The sequence below is a fragment of the Penicillium manginii genome (genome assembly GCF_028828005.1).
Source record: "Penicillium manginii strain IBT 31320 chromosome Unknown utg000006l:1.0-4164085.0:1.0-4166146.0, whole genome shotgun sequence".
NCBI classification, from domain to species: Eukaryota; Fungi; Ascomycota; class Eurotiomycetes; order Eurotiales; family Aspergillaceae; genus Penicillium; species Penicillium manginii.
In genome coordinates this window covers 1,823,359-1,845,318 of record NW_026643107.1, presented here as the reverse complement: position 1 = coordinate 1,845,318, position 21,960 = coordinate 1,823,359, and the positions used below count along the sequence as shown (strand labels likewise).

General features: G+C 49.5%; 9 protein-coding genes across 9 annotated transcripts; 4 read left to right on the top strand and 5 right to left on the bottom strand.

The window, feature by feature from the left end:
• Nucleotides 1-238: 238 nt before the first annotated feature.
• Nucleotides 239-1,408, top strand: N7533_009048 (cyclase family protein; the record flags this gene model as incomplete). The annotated part of the gene is made up of 4 exons (XM_057105698.1): nt 239-575; nt 639-716; nt 782-1,296; nt 1,361-1,408. 4 exons carry the CDS (start codon nt 239-241, stop codon nt 1,406-1,408), a joined length of 978 nt encoding a protein of 325 aa, XP_056957147.1.
• Nucleotides 1,409-1,750: 342 nt separating this feature from the next.
• Nucleotides 1,751-2,575, bottom strand: N7533_009047 (uncharacterized protein; the record flags this gene model as incomplete). Its single annotated transcript, XM_057105697.1, has 1 exon — nt 1,751-2,575. One exon carries the CDS (start codon nt 2,573-2,575, stop codon nt 1,751-1,753), a length of 825 nt encoding a protein of 274 aa, XP_056957146.1.
• A 1,398-nt stretch (nt 2,576-3,973) lies between these two features.
• On the top strand, nt 3,974-5,526 carry N7533_009046 (glycoside hydrolase family 76 protein; the record flags this gene model as incomplete). The annotated part of the gene is made up of 4 exons (XM_057105696.1): nt 3,974-4,064; nt 4,132-4,379; nt 4,441-4,890; nt 4,951-5,526. The coding sequence occupies 4 exons, from the start codon at nt 3,974-3,976 to the stop codon at nt 5,524-5,526; spliced, it is 1,365 nt and encodes a 454-aa protein (XP_056957145.1).
• Nucleotides 5,527-5,868: 342 nt separating this feature from the next.
• Nucleotides 5,869-10,412, top strand: N7533_009045 (uncharacterized protein; the record flags this gene model as incomplete). Its single annotated transcript, XM_057105695.1, is given in 3 exon segments — nt 5,869-5,928; nt 5,948-6,259; nt 6,306-10,412. 3 exon segments carry the CDS (start codon nt 5,869-5,871, stop codon nt 10,410-10,412), a joined length of 4,479 nt encoding a protein of 1,492 aa, XP_056957144.1.
• A 220-nt stretch (nt 10,413-10,632) lies between these two features.
• Nucleotides 10,633-11,148, bottom strand: N7533_009044 (SCP2 sterol-binding domain-containing protein; the record flags this gene model as incomplete). Its single annotated transcript, XM_057105694.1, has 3 exons — nt 10,633-10,796; nt 10,872-11,081; nt 11,133-11,148. The coding sequence occupies 3 exons, from the start codon at nt 11,146-11,148 to the stop codon at nt 10,633-10,635; spliced, it is 390 nt and encodes a 129-aa protein (XP_056957143.1).
• An 84-nt stretch (nt 11,149-11,232) lies between these two features.
• On the bottom strand, nt 11,233-12,753 carry N7533_009043 (uncharacterized protein; the record flags this gene model as incomplete). Its single annotated transcript, XM_057105693.1, has 1 exon — nt 11,233-12,753. The coding sequence occupies one exon, from the start codon at nt 12,751-12,753 to the stop codon at nt 11,233-11,235; it is 1,521 nt and encodes a 506-aa protein (XP_056957142.1).
• Nucleotides 12,754-14,022: 1,269 nt separating this feature from the next.
• On the top strand, nt 14,023-17,759 carry N7533_009042 (DEAD/DEAH box helicase; the record flags this gene model as incomplete). The annotated part of the gene is made up of 4 exons (XM_057105692.1): nt 14,023-15,353; nt 15,416-16,178; nt 16,292-17,668; nt 17,742-17,759. 4 exons carry the CDS (start codon nt 14,023-14,025, stop codon nt 17,757-17,759), a joined length of 3,489 nt encoding a protein of 1,162 aa, XP_056957141.1.
• A 992-nt stretch (nt 17,760-18,751) lies between these two features.
• N7533_009041 (Ran family GTP-binding nuclear protein) lies at nt 18,752-19,872 on the bottom strand (the record flags this gene model as incomplete). The annotated part of the gene is made up of 5 exons (XM_057105691.1): nt 18,752-18,883; nt 18,951-19,156; nt 19,238-19,391; nt 19,455-19,547; nt 19,807-19,872. 5 exons carry the CDS (start codon nt 19,870-19,872, stop codon nt 18,752-18,754), a joined length of 651 nt encoding a protein of 216 aa, XP_056957140.1.
• Nucleotides 19,873-20,306: 434 nt separating this feature from the next.
• On the bottom strand, nt 20,307-21,223 carry N7533_009040 (putative 26S proteasome non-ATPase regulatory subunit Nas2; the record flags this gene model as incomplete). The annotated part of the gene is made up of 3 exons (XM_057105690.1): nt 20,307-20,426; nt 20,510-20,871; nt 20,926-21,223. The coding sequence occupies 3 exons, from the start codon at nt 21,221-21,223 to the stop codon at nt 20,307-20,309; spliced, it is 780 nt and encodes a 259-aa protein (XP_056957139.1).
• Between the last annotated feature and the right edge of the window lie 737 nt (nt 21,224-21,960).

The following is a 21,960-nucleotide window of genomic DNA, read 5'->3' as shown; positions in this document are numbered from 1 at the left end:
AATCGTCTACGTGCTTTTATAGTTCATAAATATTTATCTGGGAAGAGTACTTACGCGTTGTTAGTTTGTTTTTTGCCGGCAGCGGATATGAATCCGGCGCGTGGGGGTGTGGGGTACCTCCGCAATGAGGGGTTTCCGGGCCATCTAAGACCGAGTAAAGGAGGGAAAGATTAGTTAGTTAGTATTGGATCGCAATCGGTTTCTTTGCCTTTTCACATCCGCAAAGCTTTTACACATCATGGCAGCCACCAAGGAATCGACGACGATTCCCTTCGATGCCCTTCCCCTCAACCCAAACGGCCCGCGAGGAAACGCCTGGGGCAGGTTTGGGCCAAAGGATGAACTTGGTACGCTCAACCTTCTCACTCCCGAGGTGATTGTGGAGGCTGCCAGAGAAATTAAGACGGGAGTGCGCATCTCTCTCGATTGGCCGCTTAGCATGCCCTCATATCCGAGCTTCAATCGCGACCCGTTCAAGCAGCAGATAATCCTCCGGCATCCCAACTGTATATACGACGACATCTTGTCCTTTAACAGCCAGGGCTCAACGCAGTGGGATGGATTCCGGCATTATGGTGAGTTGGCCGTTATCCTAGTACATGTTTTTGGAGGGATAGACTTACTAACCCGGTTCTTAGCAAATCAAAAGTCACGACAGTTTTATAACGGGCACACGACGGATGAAATTGAGAGCTCCGATGTCATTGGCATGCACAGTACGTGAATCCCACAAAATTGACACTTCTTATGCAAGGCTCCATAATTGACCAAGAAATACTAGCCGTTGCCGAGAATGGTGGTATAACTGGTCGCGGCGTTCTGCTTGACTTTGCCGAATGGGCCACATCAAACTCCATATCAGTATCTGCATTGAGTTCTGAAGCTATTACCCTGGAGCAACTGAAACTAGTGATCAAAGACCATAATCTTGAATTCAGGAGGGGCGATATCCTTTTCATCAGATGTGGATTTACTGCTGCATACAATGGCTTGGATGATGAACAGCGCGAAGCAATTCCGCAACGCGCGAGTCCTGATTTCAGCGGTGTGGAAGCGACAGAGGGGATGGTCCGCTGGTTGTGGGATCAACAATTTGCTGCTGTAGCCGGCGATGCGCCGAGCTTTGAACGAGCTCCAATCCGGGGTAGCCATGCTGATTCGGACTTCAATCTTCATGAATGGGTGTTGGCTGGGTGGGGAACTCCGATCGGTGAAATGTTTGACCTGGAGAAGCTATCTCAGCACTGTAAAGCGACTGGCAGATACAGCTTCTTTCTGTCTAGCATGCCTCTCAAGGTGAGTCAATATCTAATTTAATATGCCGTATGTATGCATGGAGGAGTGCTAATGGATCCATCAGGTTGTTGGTGGGGTGGCCAGCCCACCTAATGCTTTCGCTATTTTCTAACGCTTTGGTATCGAATGCAAAGGGATAAAAGGACAGAAAAATACACCGCTAAGGCAAAAGTTTTCACAAACTTAGTAGCGCTGAATAGTGATATTTTCAGTTTCTGACAATTCCACTGCTAAGCAATCGGCATCTCGGGCCCGTGGGATCAAGGGTCCGAAGACCCGATTGTCCGATAACCCCTTTAGTACCGGGAAGTTATTTTTCAAGATGCTCCGAAGGAGCAAACTCTTTCTGCATAGTTCTTCGAAAAACAGACTAGCCTAGTTTTGATATTTAATAACTACTATTATGCATTATTTTTGGAATATGAGAAGGTTGATTCCCTCCACCTCCCCGGTGTTAAGTCCACACATTCTTCATTTCTAACAGCCCAGCCACAATGTCGATAATGGTATTTGTAGTCGGTGGGTTGATGGTATAATTTTCTAAGAGACCTTTCAAGATATTGATCCAGTGCATCGAGATGGTGAAGAGTTTTGAGGTACAAGAAGGCCATTCTTCAGGGAAAGCAGGTGGTGATGAAGAGTATTCCGGATGGCGTTTGAATAGCTCATTGGTAGAAAGAGAGAATGTCTCCTGGAACTCGTGCGATAGTGCCTCCGAAAGCCGTTCGGATCTTGTCTGGGATGAGGGAGAGAAGCTGGACTCTGGATCATTGGCATTTCGAGCCCACAGCCGCACAATTTGTGCTAATTCCGTCGCATCGACGACATTGTGGCTTATGGAGATACATAGTCCCATTCCTCCATCAGCGAAGCGAAAGGTATTCGCGGCGAAAACAGGGATACCGGTTTTGAAAGATGTATCGTCGAGCATACTTGGAACAGGCCAGACATCAGCTGGGATGGCTTCTGCCGGCATTCCGCGGGAGGACGCATCTTCAATTGATGTCGATATGGCGCCTTTGCCAATGAGATTCGGCAGCTCGGCTTCACTATTCCATCGGACCTCAAGTAGAGGCGAGTGCTTCGTTGATGGGCCCTGGAAGACTTTTCCTGCTAACCAAGGAATTTGTTTGGAAAGTCTTTTCAGCCCATGTTGAAGCCTTTGGGTGATATGTGGCGTCGGCGATGTCTCCTTGAAAACGAATACTGCGCTGATGTAGGTCCTCGGCATGGACTGGTCCAACGGAGTAAGTTGCTTGACTGAAGTTGTAGCTGGCATGGTTTTGCAACAAAAAATGTCACAATCTCGGGCTGCGGTTTCGAGAAGCACCAGTATATGAATCTCAGATGGACGTCAGGATTTATACTATAAATAATGTGAGAATGAACTTTGAAAGCGCATGCCTAGTCAGGTCAGGTCAGTCCGGGGCCCCGGGGCCGTAGACCCGAGACCCCAATGGCCCGGGAACGCTCCAAGCTCATGGATATTTTAGTGGGATATAGAGACGAGGAATATTGAATAGTTGAAAACTTCAAGCTTGAGATCATGGATTACATTGGTAGTTTTGAGGTGTCGATCGTGATTGTCTTTACTCGGTGGACTGGACTGAAGGCGACGGGGTCTAAATAACTTGAACACGGGCTCAACAAGAGATAAGCTTAAATGCCAAGTGGCCAAGGAATTATAAGCATGCTACGGAGTATGTACATAGATGATGATCATCAATATTTGCCAGCACAATGTTCCCGGGCGGTAAAAAGCACCCAAGGCAAATCGCCAAGAGTTGCTTAGGCACTGGCAATCGAATCGTACTGCTTCCCCTGAGTAGGCGAGGAAGATTCGCAGGATGATGTCAGTGGGATTCGACACATACGGAAGTGATTGTCACTCTGAAAATAGAAGAACGCTCCAGAGCGCGTTTCTTCCTCGAACGTCAGTGGTGGAGTCGAAATTGAGTGGAGTTGACCCTGGCCCGCTCTTCCCACACGTATATTATCATTGGTTTGAGACCTTCCCAAGCCTTTCGGGTCTCCGTGCGCCACCAAGCCGATTGATTTTGGCATTTGGAGTATCAGGATGTAGTGTAGCCTCTTGGTTGCTGGAAAACATTCTGTGTGACCCTTCTAGAAGAGGTCTGTGTTCAGGCTATAATGGATGTGAGCGATCAATCATGCCTGCCGCCGAATCCCTGGGTGGAGAACACAGCCATTAATCTCCTGACGATCCATTGATCCAGTTGGTTGACGTGATTCGAAATGGGCCCCGGGGATCAAGGGTCTTGGCGAGTCATAACGTTCATAGCTACCCACCACACCTGATACCAGCGAATGGATCCTTGCAGACCCTTTTGCATGTCAAGATTGACGGTGATTACGTTCACCCCTTCTCCACTTTACCCAGGGTCAGACAGAGGTCAATTTAATATTTCTCAGGGATTTGCAGGTGACATAGCCGGGGCGGCGCAGCCCAGTCCCTGAGACTTGCCGCCCCGCAAACGCTGGTTTTTTTTTCGATTTCAACCCCAGACAAGCCTTTTCTCTTCTCCCAAAGGCTCGCGACTTGCGCAGGAGGCCTCCTTGATTTCTAATAGTACGACGCATATCATAGCGGAAACTCCGCAGGCCTCACGTCTACCTTACACAACGATTCGGTTCGCGGGCGCGATCTCCCGTCGCCATGTGGTTCAAGTCAACATGGACATATCTTCTTTACGGATTGTTGTTCGGACAAAAGGTCTCTGCGATTGATCTTCAGATCGACGACGAACGTGAGTTTCTTTTTCTTTTCAGCGCCCGATTGAGTGATGGCGACTAATTTCAGATTACGAACAATAGAGTCAGTCAAGGATGCTGCGTCACAGTCCATCTACGGAATCATGACTTGGTACAAGGGCAACGAAACGGGTCAGATTCCAGGCGGTTTCCCTGACAAGTGGTGGGAAGGTGCAGCTCTATTTCTCGCGCTGCTCAATTATTGGCATTTCACGGGCGACGATACCTATAACGATGAATTGAGTGTTGGCTTGCAATTTCAAGGTGGACCGAACGGCGACTATTGGACTAGCAACTACAGCTCATTTTTGGTAAGGCTTGTTACCCAGAAAATATGGCTCGGCTGTCAAAACTAATAGTTGGGTTTTGTAGGGCAACGATGATCAAATGTTCTGGGGTCTTGCAGCAATCCAAGCGGCCGAATCGAAGCTTCCAGATGTCTCGGATGGGCATTCCTGGCTCTCCCTTGCGCAGGGTGTCTTTAATGACCAAAAGAACCGATGGGATACGACAAAGTGCGGCGGTGGGCTACGCTGGCAGGCCTTTGTCTACCAAAGTGGATATACAATGAAGAACTCCGTGTCAAATGGCGGATTCTTCCAGCTGGCAGCGCGTCTTTACCGATATACCGGAGATGCTATATATAAAGAATGGGCAGAAAAAGTCTGGGACTGGTCGGCTAGCTCTATACTTATGAACAACAAGACCTGGGTTGTTCAAGACTCGGCCAATATGGATGACGACTGCACGACACCCGGCAGAATCCAGTGGACCTATAATTATGGTGTTTATTTAGGTGGAGCCGCTTATATGTACAACAAGGTCAGTATTATATTGTTGTTAAGCATGTTGAAGAGACCATACTCACAATTCTGTATATAGACCAGCGACGACAAATGGCTTACCGCTGTCAATGGTCTCCTAAAGACATCATTGCAGGACTTCTTCCCGTCGAAGTTCGGTGGTGTCATGCAGGAGGTAACTTGTGAGCCCTCGGAACAATGTAACAACAACGAAGTGTTGTTCAAGGGTCTGTTCTCCTGGTGGCTTGCATACACCGCGCTTTTGGTTCCGACGACCTATGATACGATTTTACCGAAATTGGAGACATCTGTTCAAGCGGCGGCAAAGTCCTGTTCCGGACTCGGCAACAATACCTGTGGTGTTCGCTGGTACATGTCCAAATATGATGGCATGAACGGAATGGAACAACAGATTGCCGCCAGCAATATCTTCAGCTCATACCTGGTCAAGTACGAGCATAGTGGCAACGGACCTGTGACCTCTACCACCGGAGGAGACAGTAAAAGTAACCCCAATGCTGGCGCAGAGAGTAACACCGACAAGAACAAAGCCAAGCCAGTCACATCAGGAGATAAAGCCGGAGCGGGAATCTTGACTGTGATAATGGTGGCTTCATGGGCAGGATTGATAGCCTTTGTGCTCATTGGCGGGTGATACGGTCGTGGAAAGTTGCCATTCTGCCGGCTGAAGACATCTGGCGTTGTTATTCTGTATATTTTATTCATCGTTTAGCGTTTTTAAATTTCTCAATTCAAGAAATCAACAGACAAATTGTCTTACTGCTAGTACCTCACCTTATTCATCTTGTATAATTAATCCATTCAAATTAACACTCATAGTATCCCCACCGGAGGAACGTTGTTCCTCCCATCCCCGCAGAACAAAGGTGAAACCGGCCAGTCCAACTACCTTGAGAACACTTTCGAATCAATTTATCTCAGGAATTGATCTCATTTTCGACGGGATGAACGATGAATCAGATCCCCCTCTCACACGATGTTGATCAACGTCATTGTGGCCACTTCTGGGTATGATCTCCTCGCCTCGGCGGATACAGTCGGTCTGACCAATCCAGGACCCTGACAACGCCTGGCTGTCGCCATGTGCATTGCCATACTTTGCCATTGCACCTGCGAGTGTGATTCTGATTATCGCTTTGCATCACTTATTTGGCCCCTTACTTCATCGATGGCGTCCCAAGTGGACTTTACCTTTCGTATCGGAAGATGAGCAGCAAGAAGAGCTCCCGCAGGAAGGACCCAAACACCGACCCCTTCATTGGACTATTACGCTCTTCGGATTCACGGCGGTTGGATTTTTTGCAGAAGCCTGGAACTGCTTATATTCAAGAGTCAATGTCTTTGAAATAATATACGTCGTGTCTTGGGTAGGTAAAGCGTATATAGTCTTGAACATCACTGACTCGATTCTAGGCTACAGCAGCCGCATTGATCGCCGCGAAAAGACCGAGATCATGTTCAATTCCTCTGCTGGCTTACTTCATTCTAACTCTGGCTGTTGATGTCTCTATGGCGACTCAGACCAACCTAAGCTCGAGATCTAAAGCAGTTGCCCATTATGTTGCCGCCAGTGCTGCTCTACTCAATGGGTTCATTATCCTACTCATGCCCTTTCGAACAAGCTCGGCCCCAATTTTCGAAATTAGCGCTGTCGGTCAGATCCCAAATAGCGACTTCCGCAGTCCAGAAGATAATCTTCGACTATGGCAATTTCTCACTGTTTCGTGGATGCAGCCGTTGATCTCCCTCGGGCGCAGCAGGCAATTGCATGAGCGTGATGTCTGGTTACTCGGCTTCGAGTTCCAACATCGCCGTCTCCATGAAAAGTTTCGTCGGCTCAAGGGATCTGTACTTGCTCGAACCCTCAGAGCGAATGGTCTGGATGTTCTCATCATTTCGACTATTGCCATTGTGCAGATGTTCTGTGATTTCTCAACTCCAGTGCTTCTGCAACAGCTCTTGAAATCGATGCAGGATCCGTCAAAGACTAAAAGAGTACCATTGACGTATGCATTTTTGTCGTTGGTGCTACGACTTGTTGCTGCGCAATCCCAAGTGTTGAATTTGTGGTACGGCCGGCGGTGCTACGAGAGGTCAAGAGGCGAAATGGTAATGATGGTTTATCAAAAGGCACTATCACGAAAGAATATTCTCGGCACACATGAAAAGGCAGGGGAAGTGCTGAATGAAGAAAATGACACTGCCAATGGGGATGCGACGCATAGTCCCGAGCCTTCCCCGGGAAAGCCTGGCCTCTGGCGTCGTCTTACTTCTAGGAAGTCGAAGCTGAAGCCGGACGATGCTAAAGAAGCTGCATCCCTGGGAAAGATTTTCAATCTTCTCCGAGGTGATGTTTATGACGTAGCTCAGCGATACTGGGAAATTGACAGTCTAATTGATAAGCCTCTGGGTTTGATTATAGCCGTGGTCCTGGTTTGGACGCTATTTGGCCCATCTTGCTTTCTGGGTATACTGTCTGTCTTGGCTGCTCAAGCAGCAAATGCCGTTGTTACCAAAATATTGCTTCGATATGAACGCGTCAAACGAGCCGCGACGGACGTTCGCTTGCAAATTACCTCGCAGTTTGTTGAGGCAATCCGTCATCTTCGGTGGTATGGGTGGCAAGACCATTGGTTGCGGCAAGTCATGGATGCTAGACAGCATGAGTTGAATTTGCGAATCATCACCGGCCTATGGAACATCTTGATCAGCTTCATCAATACATTCGCGAGTGGTGTTTTCCCCGTTCTCGCACTATACTCCTACACCGTCCTAGCCGGCCATGAACTGAGGATCGACATCATATTCCCTGCTTTGCAGCTGTTCTCCATGCTCGAAGCTCGCTTACGCGAGATTCCAAGCTTGATCACCACTCTGATCAATGCTTCAATCGCCCTGGGTCGTATCGAGGACTTCATGGCAGAGCCAGACAAAATTCACGATCCCGCGGATACTGCAGCCGAGCACATTCCATTCCACCTAGATTCTTGCACATATGCCTGGCCTGGAAAACTAACACCCGTGCTCAAAGAAGTCAGTTTGATCATACCCAAGGGCCTCACAGTCATCAGCGGCAAGGTAGGCGCAGGGAAAACAGCCTTCCTACAGTCGTTTCTAGGGGAGCTTGATCAGTTGGGAGGATCCTCTCGCATTCCAAACGAAATGGTGGGCTACTGCGCCCAGACACCGTGGTTACAAAGTATGAGCATTCGTGACAACATTCTATTCTCTTCGCCATATCAAGAGCAGCGCTACAAGAAGACACTGGAAGCATGTGCCCTCCTACCCGATCTTTCTCAATTCAAACATGGAGATCTGACTTTCATCGGTGAGAACGGCATTGGCCTCTCTGGAGGCCAAAAAGCGCGTGTGGCTCTAGCTCGTGCCGTGTACAGTGCCTCGAATGTGCTGCTGTTAGATGATCCTTTATCTGCGCTTGACCACAACACGGCTGAGTTTGTCACCCGAAAACTTTTGGATGGACAATTGGTTCAAGATCGTACTGTGGTCCTGGTGACACATCGTATGGGACTTGTTCGGGGTATTGCTGCGCAAATAGTCAATATCGTTGATGGGCACGTTACTGTCTATAACAAAAGCGCAATTGAAGCGTCTACCAATAAAACCGGGACTGAGACGTCGCTAGTCGACCTGTCGGGATCGGAAACTGAACAGGATTCCTCCAGTGAAGAAGAAGCTAGTGCGATTCCGGACAAGTTCATTGAGGAAGAGCACCGTGCCGAATGGGGTGTTAAAGCTCGAGTTTACTGGACTTATATCCGAGCTGCAAAATATCGGTGGTGGCTTGCCTTGGTTCTTGTTCTGACTGTGTATCGCCTAGCTGCTGTGGGGCAGTCATGGTTTCTCAAGGAATGGGGCGAAGCGTACAACCAGATACCCTTGACTCTGAATGAGTTCTTCGCCTGGGGTAAACCTCCTCCGTCTGGAGATGCCTTCCTCGCATCAGCATCTTATGGGGATTCTCATTTTATGTCGTGGAATCCCATGGATGGATTGCCCTCTCCAGGTGACAACGTCCGTCCTTGGCTTTGGGCTTTCTTCTGCATCGTCTCCTTCCAGGCAGCCACTCTTCTTTTTTCCCAAGGCTTGATGTTGGTAATCGTTTATTGTGCTGGCAAGTCATTGTTCCGACAAGTGATGACACGGGTCAGCCATGCGACCTTTAGATTCTTCGATGTCACTCCAGTGGGCCGATTGATGAATCGTCTCACATCTGATATTGGTGTTGTTGATGGTAACATCAGCTCGCAATTCCAAACCATCGCTTTCTATGCCATAACCTGGGTTTCATCGATTCTAGTCATTGCAACGGCTACTCCAACCTTTCTCGCATTCTCGTTGCTACTCACTGTAGTGTTTGTCCTGATTTTCCTGCGCTTCTTACCGACATCTCAGAGCTTGCGACGACTTGAAATGGTATCACTAACTCCGCTGTTGTCCAATTTCGGAGAGTTACTCCATGGACTGACCACCGTGCGTGCGTTTCGAGCCGAAGAGCGCTTCCAGGACCGAGTCATATCGGTAGTCGACAAATTCCAAGGCATGGATCACTTTTACTGGTCTTTGCAGGCCTGGCTTATGTACCGCTTCGAGAGTCTTTCTGCATTGTCAACTTTTGGACTAACCGTTTTGGCTCTCTACACCGACACGACACCCGGTCTTGTCGCGTTCGTGTTAATTGCTGCAAACTCCTTCGTGCAATCTACGCACGGTCTTTGCAAACAATATGGTCAGCTACAGATGGACTTTGTTTCGGTCGAACGAGTCGACGAGCTACTTCATGTCGAAGAAGAATCCCCAGGTACCATTGAACCACCTGCGGCATGGCCCAACTATGGCAGTGATGTTGTCTTTGAAAATGCTACCATGCGCTATGCGCCTCATCTCGACCCTTCACTGAAAGACATCACTCTCCGTATCCCCGGTGGATCCACTACGGCCATCATCGGTCGTACCGGCAGCGGCAAGTCAACGTTGGCAGTATCGCTGCTCAGTGTCATTCGACCAGAGTCCGGCCGGATTCTGATCGACAATATCAACATTGCAGATGTCAGCACCCAAGCACTACGCACTCGGGTCACATTTGTTGCGCAAGACCCTGTCCTTTTCCCGGGGAGTATCCGCGTCAATCTCGATCCCACGAATGACTTTTCCGATCGCCAATGCGCAGAAGTCTTAGAACGGCTTTGTGGTCGACATGGCTGGAACCTTGAAACGCATATTGAAGCCGGGGGTAAGAATCTCAGTCAAGGTCAACGACAACTCATCGCGCTCACACGGGCTGTTCTCCGACGCAGCGCTGTTGTGATTCTTGATGAGGCGACCGCATCGATCGATCATGAAACGTCGCTAGAAATCCAGCAAATTGTTCGCGAGGAGTTGGAGCTTTCGACGGTTATTACGATCGCGCACCGGGTCGAGGCTGTCAAGGATGCTGATTACTTTATCGAACTGGAGCAGGGGCGAGTACTTCGAGAAGGGCGCGTTGGGGAGTTGTAGATAGACTCAGAGCTTTGGTATATACCGCAGAGACTGTGAAAAGATTATTTCCTACGCACGGATAGTTTTTTTTTTTGGATAATGATGATAGCGATCACTTCTTTGTAACAAAGTAAGAGCTATTCGTCGTGCGCGTCATCCACAGCAAGGACGATTTGAACGCCGAGGGAAATGTATCTGTACAGATTTGTGGGTCATCAAAAAATAAAGGGTATCTAATTTACAGCTTGGCACCGCCCTGGGCCTTCTTCAGGATGGGCTCCATCTTGGTCGCCTTCATGATGTTGCCCTTGATCTTGAGCTTGCCACCCATGAACAGACGTTGGGCGTTGGCCTTTCCGGAGACCAGCTGGGCGAAGTCCTCGTCGGAGAGGTTCAGGGTGACTGTACACGTAAGAGAAATGGTTAGTTATGTTCCTCCCAGCATTCGTCTTGTATTCATATGGAAGCTCAACTCACCATCAGCCTTGCCACCGGCGGGAGCGGCACCCTCGCCGACCTCGCCCTTGTTCTTCAGGTCGAGGTACCAGCTCTTCTCCTCGCCCTTGGCGTTCTTCAGGTTGAAAGCGACGATGGCCTTGGCCTTATCGACGGCATCCTTGCGGTCGGCGTCGTTAGACTGGAGAGTCTGGTTGATCACGTCGAAGGCGGCGGATGAGGGGAAGGAATCTGTGAGGTGTCAGCGACAAGATGCGACAAGATTGAAGACAAGCGACGTACCGTTCTTGAGAGGCATGGTGAATGGAATTTGTGGAGTAGTAGTAGGAGTGGAGAGAAGTAAAAAGTTCCGGGGAAGAGAGGAGTAATAAATGAACAATTATTATAGCTGGTAGATGAAGCTGCCCACATGTGATCCGCCCATGACCGAGGCCCGCCTCCCCGTGATTCCGCGCTTTCTCCACACTCTCCTTCTTCCGTGCGGATACACATGAAATCCTTTCCCTCCGAGGGATCGACATCCCCATTTCCAATTTCCTTTGCCCCAACAGTTCTCGCGTGCCCTCGACGTCACCGCCAGCTTAGCACTGACACCGGTAGCAGCCGCTTCATAGGATCCGATCCCCCCCAAGACCTTATCACGCACCCGTGTCCTTGCCAAAACCCACGAACCATCCCTTGGTCGATCGACTGCTTGGAGAACCCTTTGAAATTGCTTCTGGCTGACTCCAGCCGGGCTCAAGACAATGGGGACGTTAAACGCGCTTTCGTGTTTCTGCGCCTCTTTCCAGTGGTCACTCCCGCTGAGCTGAGTTAAAGGTGCCAGTGCTTCGTCCCAGCTTCCCGTTCGCAAGGCGACGTCTTGAAGATTGAACTCGCGCAGGGAATGTCGATGATCGAGGATGAATGAAGCGATTTGAGATGCGTCAATAGTCACATTGACCAACTCCATCTCCTGGAGAGTGTGCAGTCTCAAAGGCCTGAGGGATACTCTGGCTTTCGGAATGCCACACACAGCCGCTCGTTTGTTGTATCGCCTTTGAAGCCATGGTTCTGTCGCCAGCGAGATCGGCGATAGTCCCTTATGGCCTTGCCAATGAAACCTCAATACACGGAGTGTGGGGAAGCTTTGCAAATAGGCATGGAGGAGCTTCAAGTGATCCGTGGGACCAACTTGGTAGGAGAAACTCGTCATGAGAATGGTCAAATGGCGTATCTGGTGCCAACGCCTACGCGAGGCAGGAGATGCGCCGAATCCCATCGTTGGCTGGAGGTACAGAACTGCTGCTGGATGAATAGAGATCAAAGAAAGCCTATCGAGTCGACTCAACGGTGCCTGCTCGACTGCCATCCGCAACGATATGAGCGCATAATCCACGATACTACGACGATACCGATGACTGGGTGGTTGACCCTCGCAATTGATGCGGAGATGTTGCAGGTTCGGCATCGACGACAGTGCTCTCACGAATGCATGGACATCGGTTGCTGCGTGGAATAAGGGCGGATACTGTTTCACCAACAGGTCGGTCATTTCCCAGGTTCCGTACCGTGGAATCTTTGGGGCCATCTCGCGACTCGGAGGCATGTATACGAAGGTCTGTTCCTTTCCCGTGGTCGAGTTGATCACCGGAGGTAAAAAGGTCTCCGGTGTGTGCGACATCTTAAAGGTTAGGGTGTGGATGTGTGTCCCAATCCGCCCGAGAACTGCAAGACGAGATGGCCTAGTCAACGTGCCACTGCGAAAGACAATTGTAGTATCTGCGAAGAGGAGTGGTGCTAATATTACAGCGAGATCTCGGCAGGCCAGGCGACATACTTTGAGATCATCCTGCGTCAAATACCGCACGAGCTTCGCTAGACTCGCTTGTGTTTTCCATAACTGAACTAACGCAGGTGCCATCATACCTCTGGTGAGTGGCTAACTAGTAGTTTCTGGCAATTCAAAGTTATCTACTTTCCTTATATCATTTCCTAGGGCATTTTCCCCCTTGGTCTGGACTAGTCTTAGTTTTCGTATTCTTGCCAAATCGTGGTACACTTCTGCATGGATGGTTTGAGACCAGGACGATAGCGGGATTTCTGTCTCCAGAGAGACTGTCTCATTGAGAATTCTTCTTCGAGCCACAGCCCAGAATGAGTCATTAGGCTCATGAGTCAAGGAAATGCAGTCTTGACGAGAATTAAGTAGCTAAGCGCTCTGTATACGTTCATGCAGTCCAAGTCCAGATGTACTCCTCACAGTCCGGAGACCATCGGAGGCGGGGAAACTACCCCAAACAGGCAATGACGATTTTCATATTTACGCGTATATTACTAGTACAGTGATGGCATAGAGGGATAATTTGATTCAGTTAATACTAGTAATTATATTAATATGAATATTCATATTTCTAGTCCTCTACTGTCTCTTAGTTGACAACTTGAAATAACCGCGTCAAATCTCCGCATCCTTCACATATCCCTCGTGGCAGTTCGCGCCGGGTCGGATGGATCTGATCTGATCAATCAGATTTTCACTTCGATCTCCCATTTACTTTGCCAGAGTATACTTCTTTTCTTCCTAGACATCATCTTCTTGTTTGATTCAACCTCAATCCTCCACGATTGCAGATCCCATCCAATTTCTGACCATCATCACTCTCTGTTGGTAAGTGCCAGCTGTCTCTCCCCTGTTTGCATCATCCATGCAGAGCCTCTCCAAATCAAAAGCCTCAGCCTCGCGCACCTGGGCAAAACCGCCGCTCCCATCGCGTCCCCGTCTATCACACCCGTGGCGCCTGCTCTGCTGCCTATTCCAATTCTCATTCTCATCCCCATTCTTATCCTCATCCTCATCTCATTTCCATCCCATCATCCCATCTCATCCCACTGGGGAATTCCCCACTCTCCACTAGGCCCCACCGCCTTCGCGTTTGCCTTGCGACTTTCTATCTACTTCTACTATTCAAAAGCTGACCCTCAGTCAGATACCTCTTCATTTATCCTGAAACAACGCCCTTCGCCGGCTCTGCTTTCGTCGAGGCAGGCCGGTGCTTGTGACTTTTCCTCTTGCATGATTTTGATTCCCGCCTCTGTTCACAGGCCAATCATCGCTTTGTTCTCATTTTTTGTGTCGATTTCCACTTACTGCGCCCGCTAAGAGTGTATAGAATATACATCTTCGGCTAAGATGGCATCTGACAAGAATTTCGAAGTGGAAGATCTCCTCGGGGACATCGAAACACGCAAATTTCTCTACGAAGAAGACCTTGCCAGTCAAGTCGACCCCGAACAGTTGGCCGAAGATGCCAGAATCCTCAAGGAGCTGGAGGCTCGACTCCAACGACTTTTGGGTAATGATACCCCAGATGCTTCGACAGAGCAAGAAAGTAACCAATCCCGTTCAACCCCACTGCCGGCATCACCCGTGGCACATACTGGAAGGTCGACAGCTTCCTCTTCCTCAACGGCATCGCCTGCCCCATCAACTCATCAAACTCCTGCTAGACCTCCCACGAGCAATGGATATGGCCCCTCGCACACTCAACCCGGAGATTCCTACATGCGAAGATGGCATGAAAGTCCTTCTCGTGCTCCGACTGCGGGCCCCTCGCGCACCCCCTCTACGGGCCGATCTCTATCCAGGCCCCAGTTCAATGCAAATGAAGACCCAGAACCTGATTTCTCGGTCCCTGATGCGTCTCGCAAGCGACCGCGTCATGATTCGATTTCCTCGCCTGTAGCGGCTCCGTCAAAACGACAGGCTCTAATTGACGAGTATGAAACTCGAATGGAGCAGTTGTCGGAAGACTTGGATCAGAAGCTGACAAAGATCCGCGAAGATTACGAGGAGAGGCGAAAGGACGTTGATGACCTTGAATTCAGGGCTATGGCCGGCGGAATCTCTATCTCGGAGGTCCTTGAGGCCCTGCAAGAGGAAATGGAAGAAGAGGAGCGAGTTGTTCGGAGGGATATCAACCTGGAACGAGATGGGGCTATGGCTCAAAAACTACAAGCGGAGGATTTGGGCGAGGATGAGCCCGCGACATACCCACCCGGCCAGTCAAACAGACCTACGCACCATCCTCTAGATCGACTCCCTTTCCGACCAACGGATCCTCAACGATTTGATGGGACTTTCAGGCCCGCCTCGTCGATTCCATTTTCATACAACCATCCTTACGCTCCTTTACCCCCTAGCCATCCTGAGATGCTGATATTAGGCGCGGGCCCTGATAAGCAAGCCCAGCCATTCCCTGGCAATCACTGGGATGACGATCTTCAAGAAATCTCAGGGGAATCTTTCAATGCGAGATTTGGAACCCAATTCAGAGATCCAAGAGGGTACGGATACCCATATCTGCCTTCCTCGGATTTCTCCACTGCCCGAAAACTTCCATGGGTATCGTCGGTATCGCCGTATCCCCGCAATTATACCAATGACTATACCCGCGACGCTGCAGGTCTCGCAATGAGCACCTTAGACGAGGCAAAGTTGAACTTTGAGGATGATGACATTGAGTATGTCTTTTATTCAATTTATACACAAAGGCTTCTTCCAAGATACTGACATGCATCTTCAGGCGTTACGAGGAACAAAACTTCCCGAAGGACATCAAGAATCTCCTCACGGGTATCAAAGATATCAGGGATGCTACAAATGCCGACACCGATGAGACTCCGAGTGCACTAAAGGTGACGTTGATGAAGCACCAAAAGATCGGCTTGAGGTGGATGAAGGCAAAGGAAGACAGTAGCCAAAAGGGTGGAATCCTGGCAGATGATATGGGTCTCGGCAAAACCATTCAAGCGATTGCGCTCATGACCGCCCGTCCGCCCACTGACCCTGAACGACACCCGTCCCTCATCGTTGCCCCAAAGGCTCTCATGGAGCAATGGAGACTCGAGATTGCCCGACATGTCAATCCCGGCAAACATAAGCTGTCGGTTTTCATTTTCCACGACAAGACTCGCCGCACCCCCTGGATGGACCTACGCAAAAATGATGTGATCATCACGACCTTTGGCACTTTAATGGCCAACCACAGGTACCTAGCTAAAGCTGAAGAAATGGAGAAAGCGGGCAGAGGCCCGGAGATCACCGACTTGTACCGTAACCAAGCGGTCTTCTTCACGCCCACGAGCAAATTCCACCGAGTTATTGTGGACGAGGCGCAAAACATCAAAAATCCCGCGGCAAAGAGCGGCAAAGCCTGTTGCGCCCTTGACGCTACCTTCCGTTGGTGTCTGACCGGAACGCCCATGATGAACAAGCTGGACGACTTCCAGTCTCTTCTCAAATTCCTTCGAATCAGGCCTTACAACCACAAAGAGAAATTCAAACGAGTAAGTATTCACAGAAAATTGTGTCCACATTGTCATGAAATTTCCTGGAAATTTCAATCCCGGCGCAATAGCAAAATTGTGTTACAAAAGCGAGACTAACAACGTGTGTACAGGATTTCCCCGTGCGTGTCGGCATGGTGGAAGAGAATATCATGAATCAGCTGCGTGTCCTGGTCAAATCTGTCTGTTTGCGACGTACAAAGACATCTCAGATCGATGGCCAGCCTATTCTTAACCTGCCGCCGAAGGTAATCGAGAAAGTCCACGTCGTGTTCAACGAATTTGAGAACGCAACATACACAGAGCTGAGCAACTCCACCCAAGAGAAGATCACCAAGTTGATCAACAGTGGTACCCTCGGCAAGAACTACACTCATGTGCTGGTTCTGCTCCTCCGACTGCGACAGGCATGCTGTCACCCACAGCTGTTGGACATCAACACTGACGACATCAGCACCGTTTCCGGGGTTGATCTAGTCGCGAATGCAAAACTCTTGACGGCTGACGTTGTAACACGCATCAAGAGCCTGGATGAAGAGGGTGATGAAGAAGCTGGGACGTGCCCGATTTGTATGGATAGTTCTGGAAATGCTGTCATCTACATTCCTTGTGGCCATTCGGTCTGTCGCGAATGCTTTGCGCGCATATCCGACCCCGCAGTGCTTGCCCGAGATGATACCTCAGGCCTGGTTAAGTGTCAGAACTGCCGTGGACCAGTCGATCCTGAGAAGATCACAGATCTGAACTCGTTTAAGCAAGCGCATGATCCGAATGCAGTGCCTGAGAAAGAGGTGAAGAAGAAAGATGATACATCGGATGATGACTCCGATACCGAATACGACTCCCAAGATGAGTCCGGTGAATCGGTGAAAAGGGGCAAGAGAAAATCCCTGGCCGTGCTACGACAGGCTGGCCAGAAAAATCAAAAGGAGAGACGCAAGTATCTTCGTCGTCTCGAGAAGACGTGGATTCCAAGCTCGAAGATTGAAAAATCCATGGAGATCCTGCAGGCAAACGAGGACCGAGGAAATGGCGAGAAAACCATCATCTTCAGCCAATTCACCTCGCTGCTCGATCTCTTGGAGGTTCCTATCAAGCGCCGGGGCTGGAAGTACGTGCGATTTGACGGGACGATGAAGGTGGATGATCGCAACGCCGCTGTTGCAGGTTTCACTGATGACCCTATGACGCGGGTCATGCTCGTTTCTCTGAAGGCTGGCAATGCCGGTTTGAATCTGGTCGCTGCGTCACACGTTATCATATTCGATCCCTTCTGGAATCCCTACGTTGAAGACCAGGCTATCGACCGAGCCCATCGTATCGGTCAAACGAAGGATGTATTTGTGCACCGATTGCTCATCGAGAACACTGTGGAGGATAGAATTGTTGAGCTTCAAGAGCAGAAGCGTGAGTTGATCAGTGGTGCCCTTGATGAGGGCGGTTCGATGAACGTGCAACGTTTGAGCGTTAGGGATCTGGCATATTTGTTTGTAAGTGAAAAAAGTACCATCGATTCACGTTCGAGGCAGTATCGACTATCGACTAACATTTCTTTCTCTCTAGGGAATTCAAGACGCTTGATTAGATGATGCTTGCTTGGAATAATGATTTTGTTTCCATTCTACTTGATGTTTCTATGCCTGTCTTCTATTCGATGTTTTGTCTTGTTCGGAAAGCGATACCCCCCGCCATGATCACCAGGTTTAAATACAGGTTGCTTGTTACATGTGTTCAGCAAGATCGAGAATCTCACTTCTTTGCCGTCCTGCTACGGCTTGTTCTTTTTATGGATTTTGTGTTGGGTTTACCTATTTTCGATTACTCTTCAGTGAGACCCGTAGGTAGTAGGGTTCTGGTGGCTCTTGCATTAGACACCTCTTTCTTACCAATTATGTAGCTTGACTAGGTGTGCGCCCAGGTGTTCAATATCAGACAAAGGATACATGAACATCAAAGTTGAAGGATTGTCATAGGCTCGGGGTTGAAAGGGCATTTGAGATATTTGTTTGGCCTCCACTAACTACATTTGACGATCATGCAATATTCTATCTCAGAGTCGCCATTCAGCATTGTAGATCTGCACCAGGTTGCAGAACGAAATCCAATTTGCTTGGCAAGCGCCTTTGTATTTTGATATGTAGAAGTAATGGTTTCTGGAGGTGGAGATGAGAGAGAACCTTGTTGAAAGAGGACTTGCTTTTTGTTTTAGATGCAGCACTCATTTCGGTGGGTGAGGGAGGGCGGGAAAAAAAGGCATTGAGATGGTAAGAGTCTAAGCTACTAAGGTTGGGGGGAGTGAAACAAAAAAAAAAAAAATGCATAATCGATCGTGCCGTCCCTTTCTTCAAACCGCCACTTTGCCCCAACCGCTTTCATTGTATCGTGATTCTGAGAGCGGGATTTTGCCACGGGGGACGTAAAAACCAAATAAAAAAAAGAAGATCATCCGGTCGGGTGGAGGGCTAATGCTCGTCTGATGGTCGTTTTAAAACTGTCGTATGGAGCATAGCCAAGAGTGACCAGAATTTCCGGGAGAGAGAAAACGCCGGCATTGAGGAGGTATAGGGGCCGCTTTACAGGTCGGCATCGTCCTCGTCGGGGAGGGGCATCTGAGCAGCGTCGTCCATCTCCTTCTTGTAAGCAGCGAGCTGCTCGTGGTCGACGGTGACCTCGGGAGGGGCGAGAGCGGGGGCAGCAACGAACTCCTGTAGGGGAGTGGTCAGTATTAATCTAATGGCGGTGTGCGATTAGAGATTAGTTTGGATAACGTACCAGCTGGGGGTTGCCGACCAGCTTGCGAGCGAGCCACAGGAAGGGCTTCTCGAAGTTGTAGTTGGACTTGGCGGAGATATCGTAGTACTGAAGGTTCTTCTTGCGGTGGAAGGTGATGGTCTTGGCCTTGACCTTGCGCTCCTTCACGTCAACCTTGTTACCGCAGAGAACAATGGGGATGTTCTCGCAGACACGGACGAGATCACCTAGAGAGTTGTTAATTTCAAATTATCCGAAAGAAAATCAAGACAAAGACCAAATTGGACGCGGGTGATCGCAATACTCACGGTGCCAGTTGGGAACGTTCTTGTAGGTGATACGGGAGGTAACGTCGAACATGATGATACCGGCCTGGCCGTTGATGTAGTAGCCATCACGGAGACCACCGAACTTCTCCTGACCGGCGGTATCCCAGACATCGAACTGAATGGTTCCCAGGTTCTATCGCACCGATCTGTTAGTCGACCGTCATCGGAGCGGGGTTTTCGGCGGGGCATAGCATACGGTAGTGAAGGTGAGGGGGTGAACTTCGACACCGAGAGTGGCGATGTACTTCTTCTCGAATTCACCAGTCAAGTGGCGCTTGACGAAAGTGGTCTATTGGGTTGGTTACGTTAGCGATGGCGTTGCGCCGGTGAGGCGAGCGTTGGGCAGATATTTTCCATCTTTGTTGACAAGATGGCGGGGCAAGGGAGGGGAGAAGAGGGGGGTGGAGGGATTGTTTCGGGAGAAGCGCAATGAGACGATCCAAGATAATATCAAAGGCTGATGACTTTGATGATGATCGCAAGGAAGTCGGCAGAGCCCCTCGCGAGGGAGTGAAGCCTGGGTAGACTCTGTTTTGAATCGATCTTACCTTACCAGTACCACCATCACCGACGAGGACGAGCTTGAAGGTAGGAGGAGTAGATTGGTCACCCATGGCGAATGTGATGTCAAAGACTGGATTCTGGGGAAAATAGGCGGAACGAAGATGAGAAACGTTGGTGGGGGGAGGAGAAAGAGGAAGGGGAATAATAATGCGAGAGCGCGGGTGTTCAGGGCTGCAATTTTTGCCAGATTAGTCAGCGAGCGGTCCAAGTGTGGCCTGACGTAGTTGGTGTTCGTTCTGTAGGGCTACTTTGATCTTTCAAGTTCACTTGGATCTTCTTCTACAGGAGTAATGAATTAAATAAACACCGTTCAAACTACTTTCAAGCTCAAGATAAATCCATAATTCATTAATCATTTCGGAAAAATAAAATAAGATAATAGAACAAAGAATGGGCTGCTCGGAAATCCTCCATTACACTTTACATGTCAGACCGGCGCCGCCTGTAGCCACGGCAACAGCAAGGAGTCAAGTCTACAGAGGAACTAGATGGCACCCCAACAGTCCTCGACCTCCCCAATTGCGCCGGGGGGAAGTTGCAGATCTAATGAGCTTGTTCCTGATCCACTCTCGTTCTTCCTTACCACCTTGACCAACACAGGACGCTAGAAGATAAATGCGGTTAGCAGATGTCGCATGGAAAAAAGGTGCAGAGCCTCCTGGAAGCTCATCCAGAATCAAAACCTACCCCTTCGTTTTGCTGAACGGTCTCGGCAACCTTGGACAGTCGCTCGTGATTCAACCAATTCGCATCACCAAAGCCTCGAATAGTATCCCCAGCCTTGAGACCTGCCTGGGCCGCTGGGCTGTTCGGTTCCACGCTATTGACCTTGGCGAAGGGTGTCCCTAGCGTGCCCGCATCTGCAATGCTGGTCGGAGTGGCCGCAACTGTCACCGGTGCAGCGGACGGCACACTAGATCCATTCGTGGTCGCAATACCTTGCGCATTTTGTAACTGGGCAAAATGGGCATGAAGACCTTTCTCTAGATACTTCATCACTTCCTTGTGGTCGTTTTGTAGGTGAATCATGCGGACGCGGGTCGTTCGGACTGAGTTCTCGTTTTAGGACTTTGAAGTTGATCAGCACCGGGTCTTTTGCGTACCTTGGGCGATGTCAATGTCGTCGCGCGGGTATCCATCGAAAGTTGTAAGGGACGATTTCATGCTAACACCATGCTTCATATCCAAAAGTGTCAGTTGGTCAACAGTGTCAAAGGCGGGGTTGGTAGCTCTCACGGTGGTGAGGACGCTGCTCAGCGCACTCAGCTCCTCCTCAATCCGTTCCTTCTCCTGCATCAACTTCGGCATGGATAGCTTAGATGCATCGTAGGGAGTGCCCCCGGACGTTGGTCCGGAGGCGACAGTAGGGGCGTGGATGTTCTCGTCCATGGGGATGCCCATAGTAGAAGGTGGGGAAGATCAAACCATCGCGGCGTCAAGGGCGGTGGGTCTCGCTTCGATTTATATAAGCGCTGCCGCCTGGCGCGATTACAGAGACGCCATTGATGAATAGTACCTCTTCCTGCCAGTGAGTACTACTCCTGCCAATGGTAGGATCCTTAGATTATTTTGAATTTCTCAGTTTTGTCAAGGTTCTACATGAAGATCTCAGCTCTACTTGCCGCCAGTACTAGTACTACTAGCAGTATACTTCCAGGGGCAACTACTAGTTACGGCCTAGGTAGTCCATAGGACAGTCAAACACATCAAATGCATCATGATCCTTTTAAACACGGTCTTCTGAATGTCTTTATATTTCTATGATAAAATAATTGCCCAGGTATGTGAAAAGTACGAGTGGTTTTCCTTCCCCCCGTGACAGCCTGAGCGTACTACTAGTAGGTAGTAGCGAGTGCCGCCTGCAGAAGAACTTCAAGTTTCAGCAAGAATTTGTCACGGTTACAATCGGGGTTCGAGTTCCACTAAATGCTCTCCCAACCCTTACCACAATGGCACATCCCTGTCATGAGCATAGCAACCCGATTTGAATCTCACCTGTTGAACTGCCTCGCGCCATGACGTACATGGATGAGATGCAAATGGCCCTGCGGAATTCTCGCAGCTGCCTGAAGCCGCAATGCTTCCAGGGCCGTTCACTACCCGTCCACCATGATTTTCTTTCATTGAATTTGAGTCAA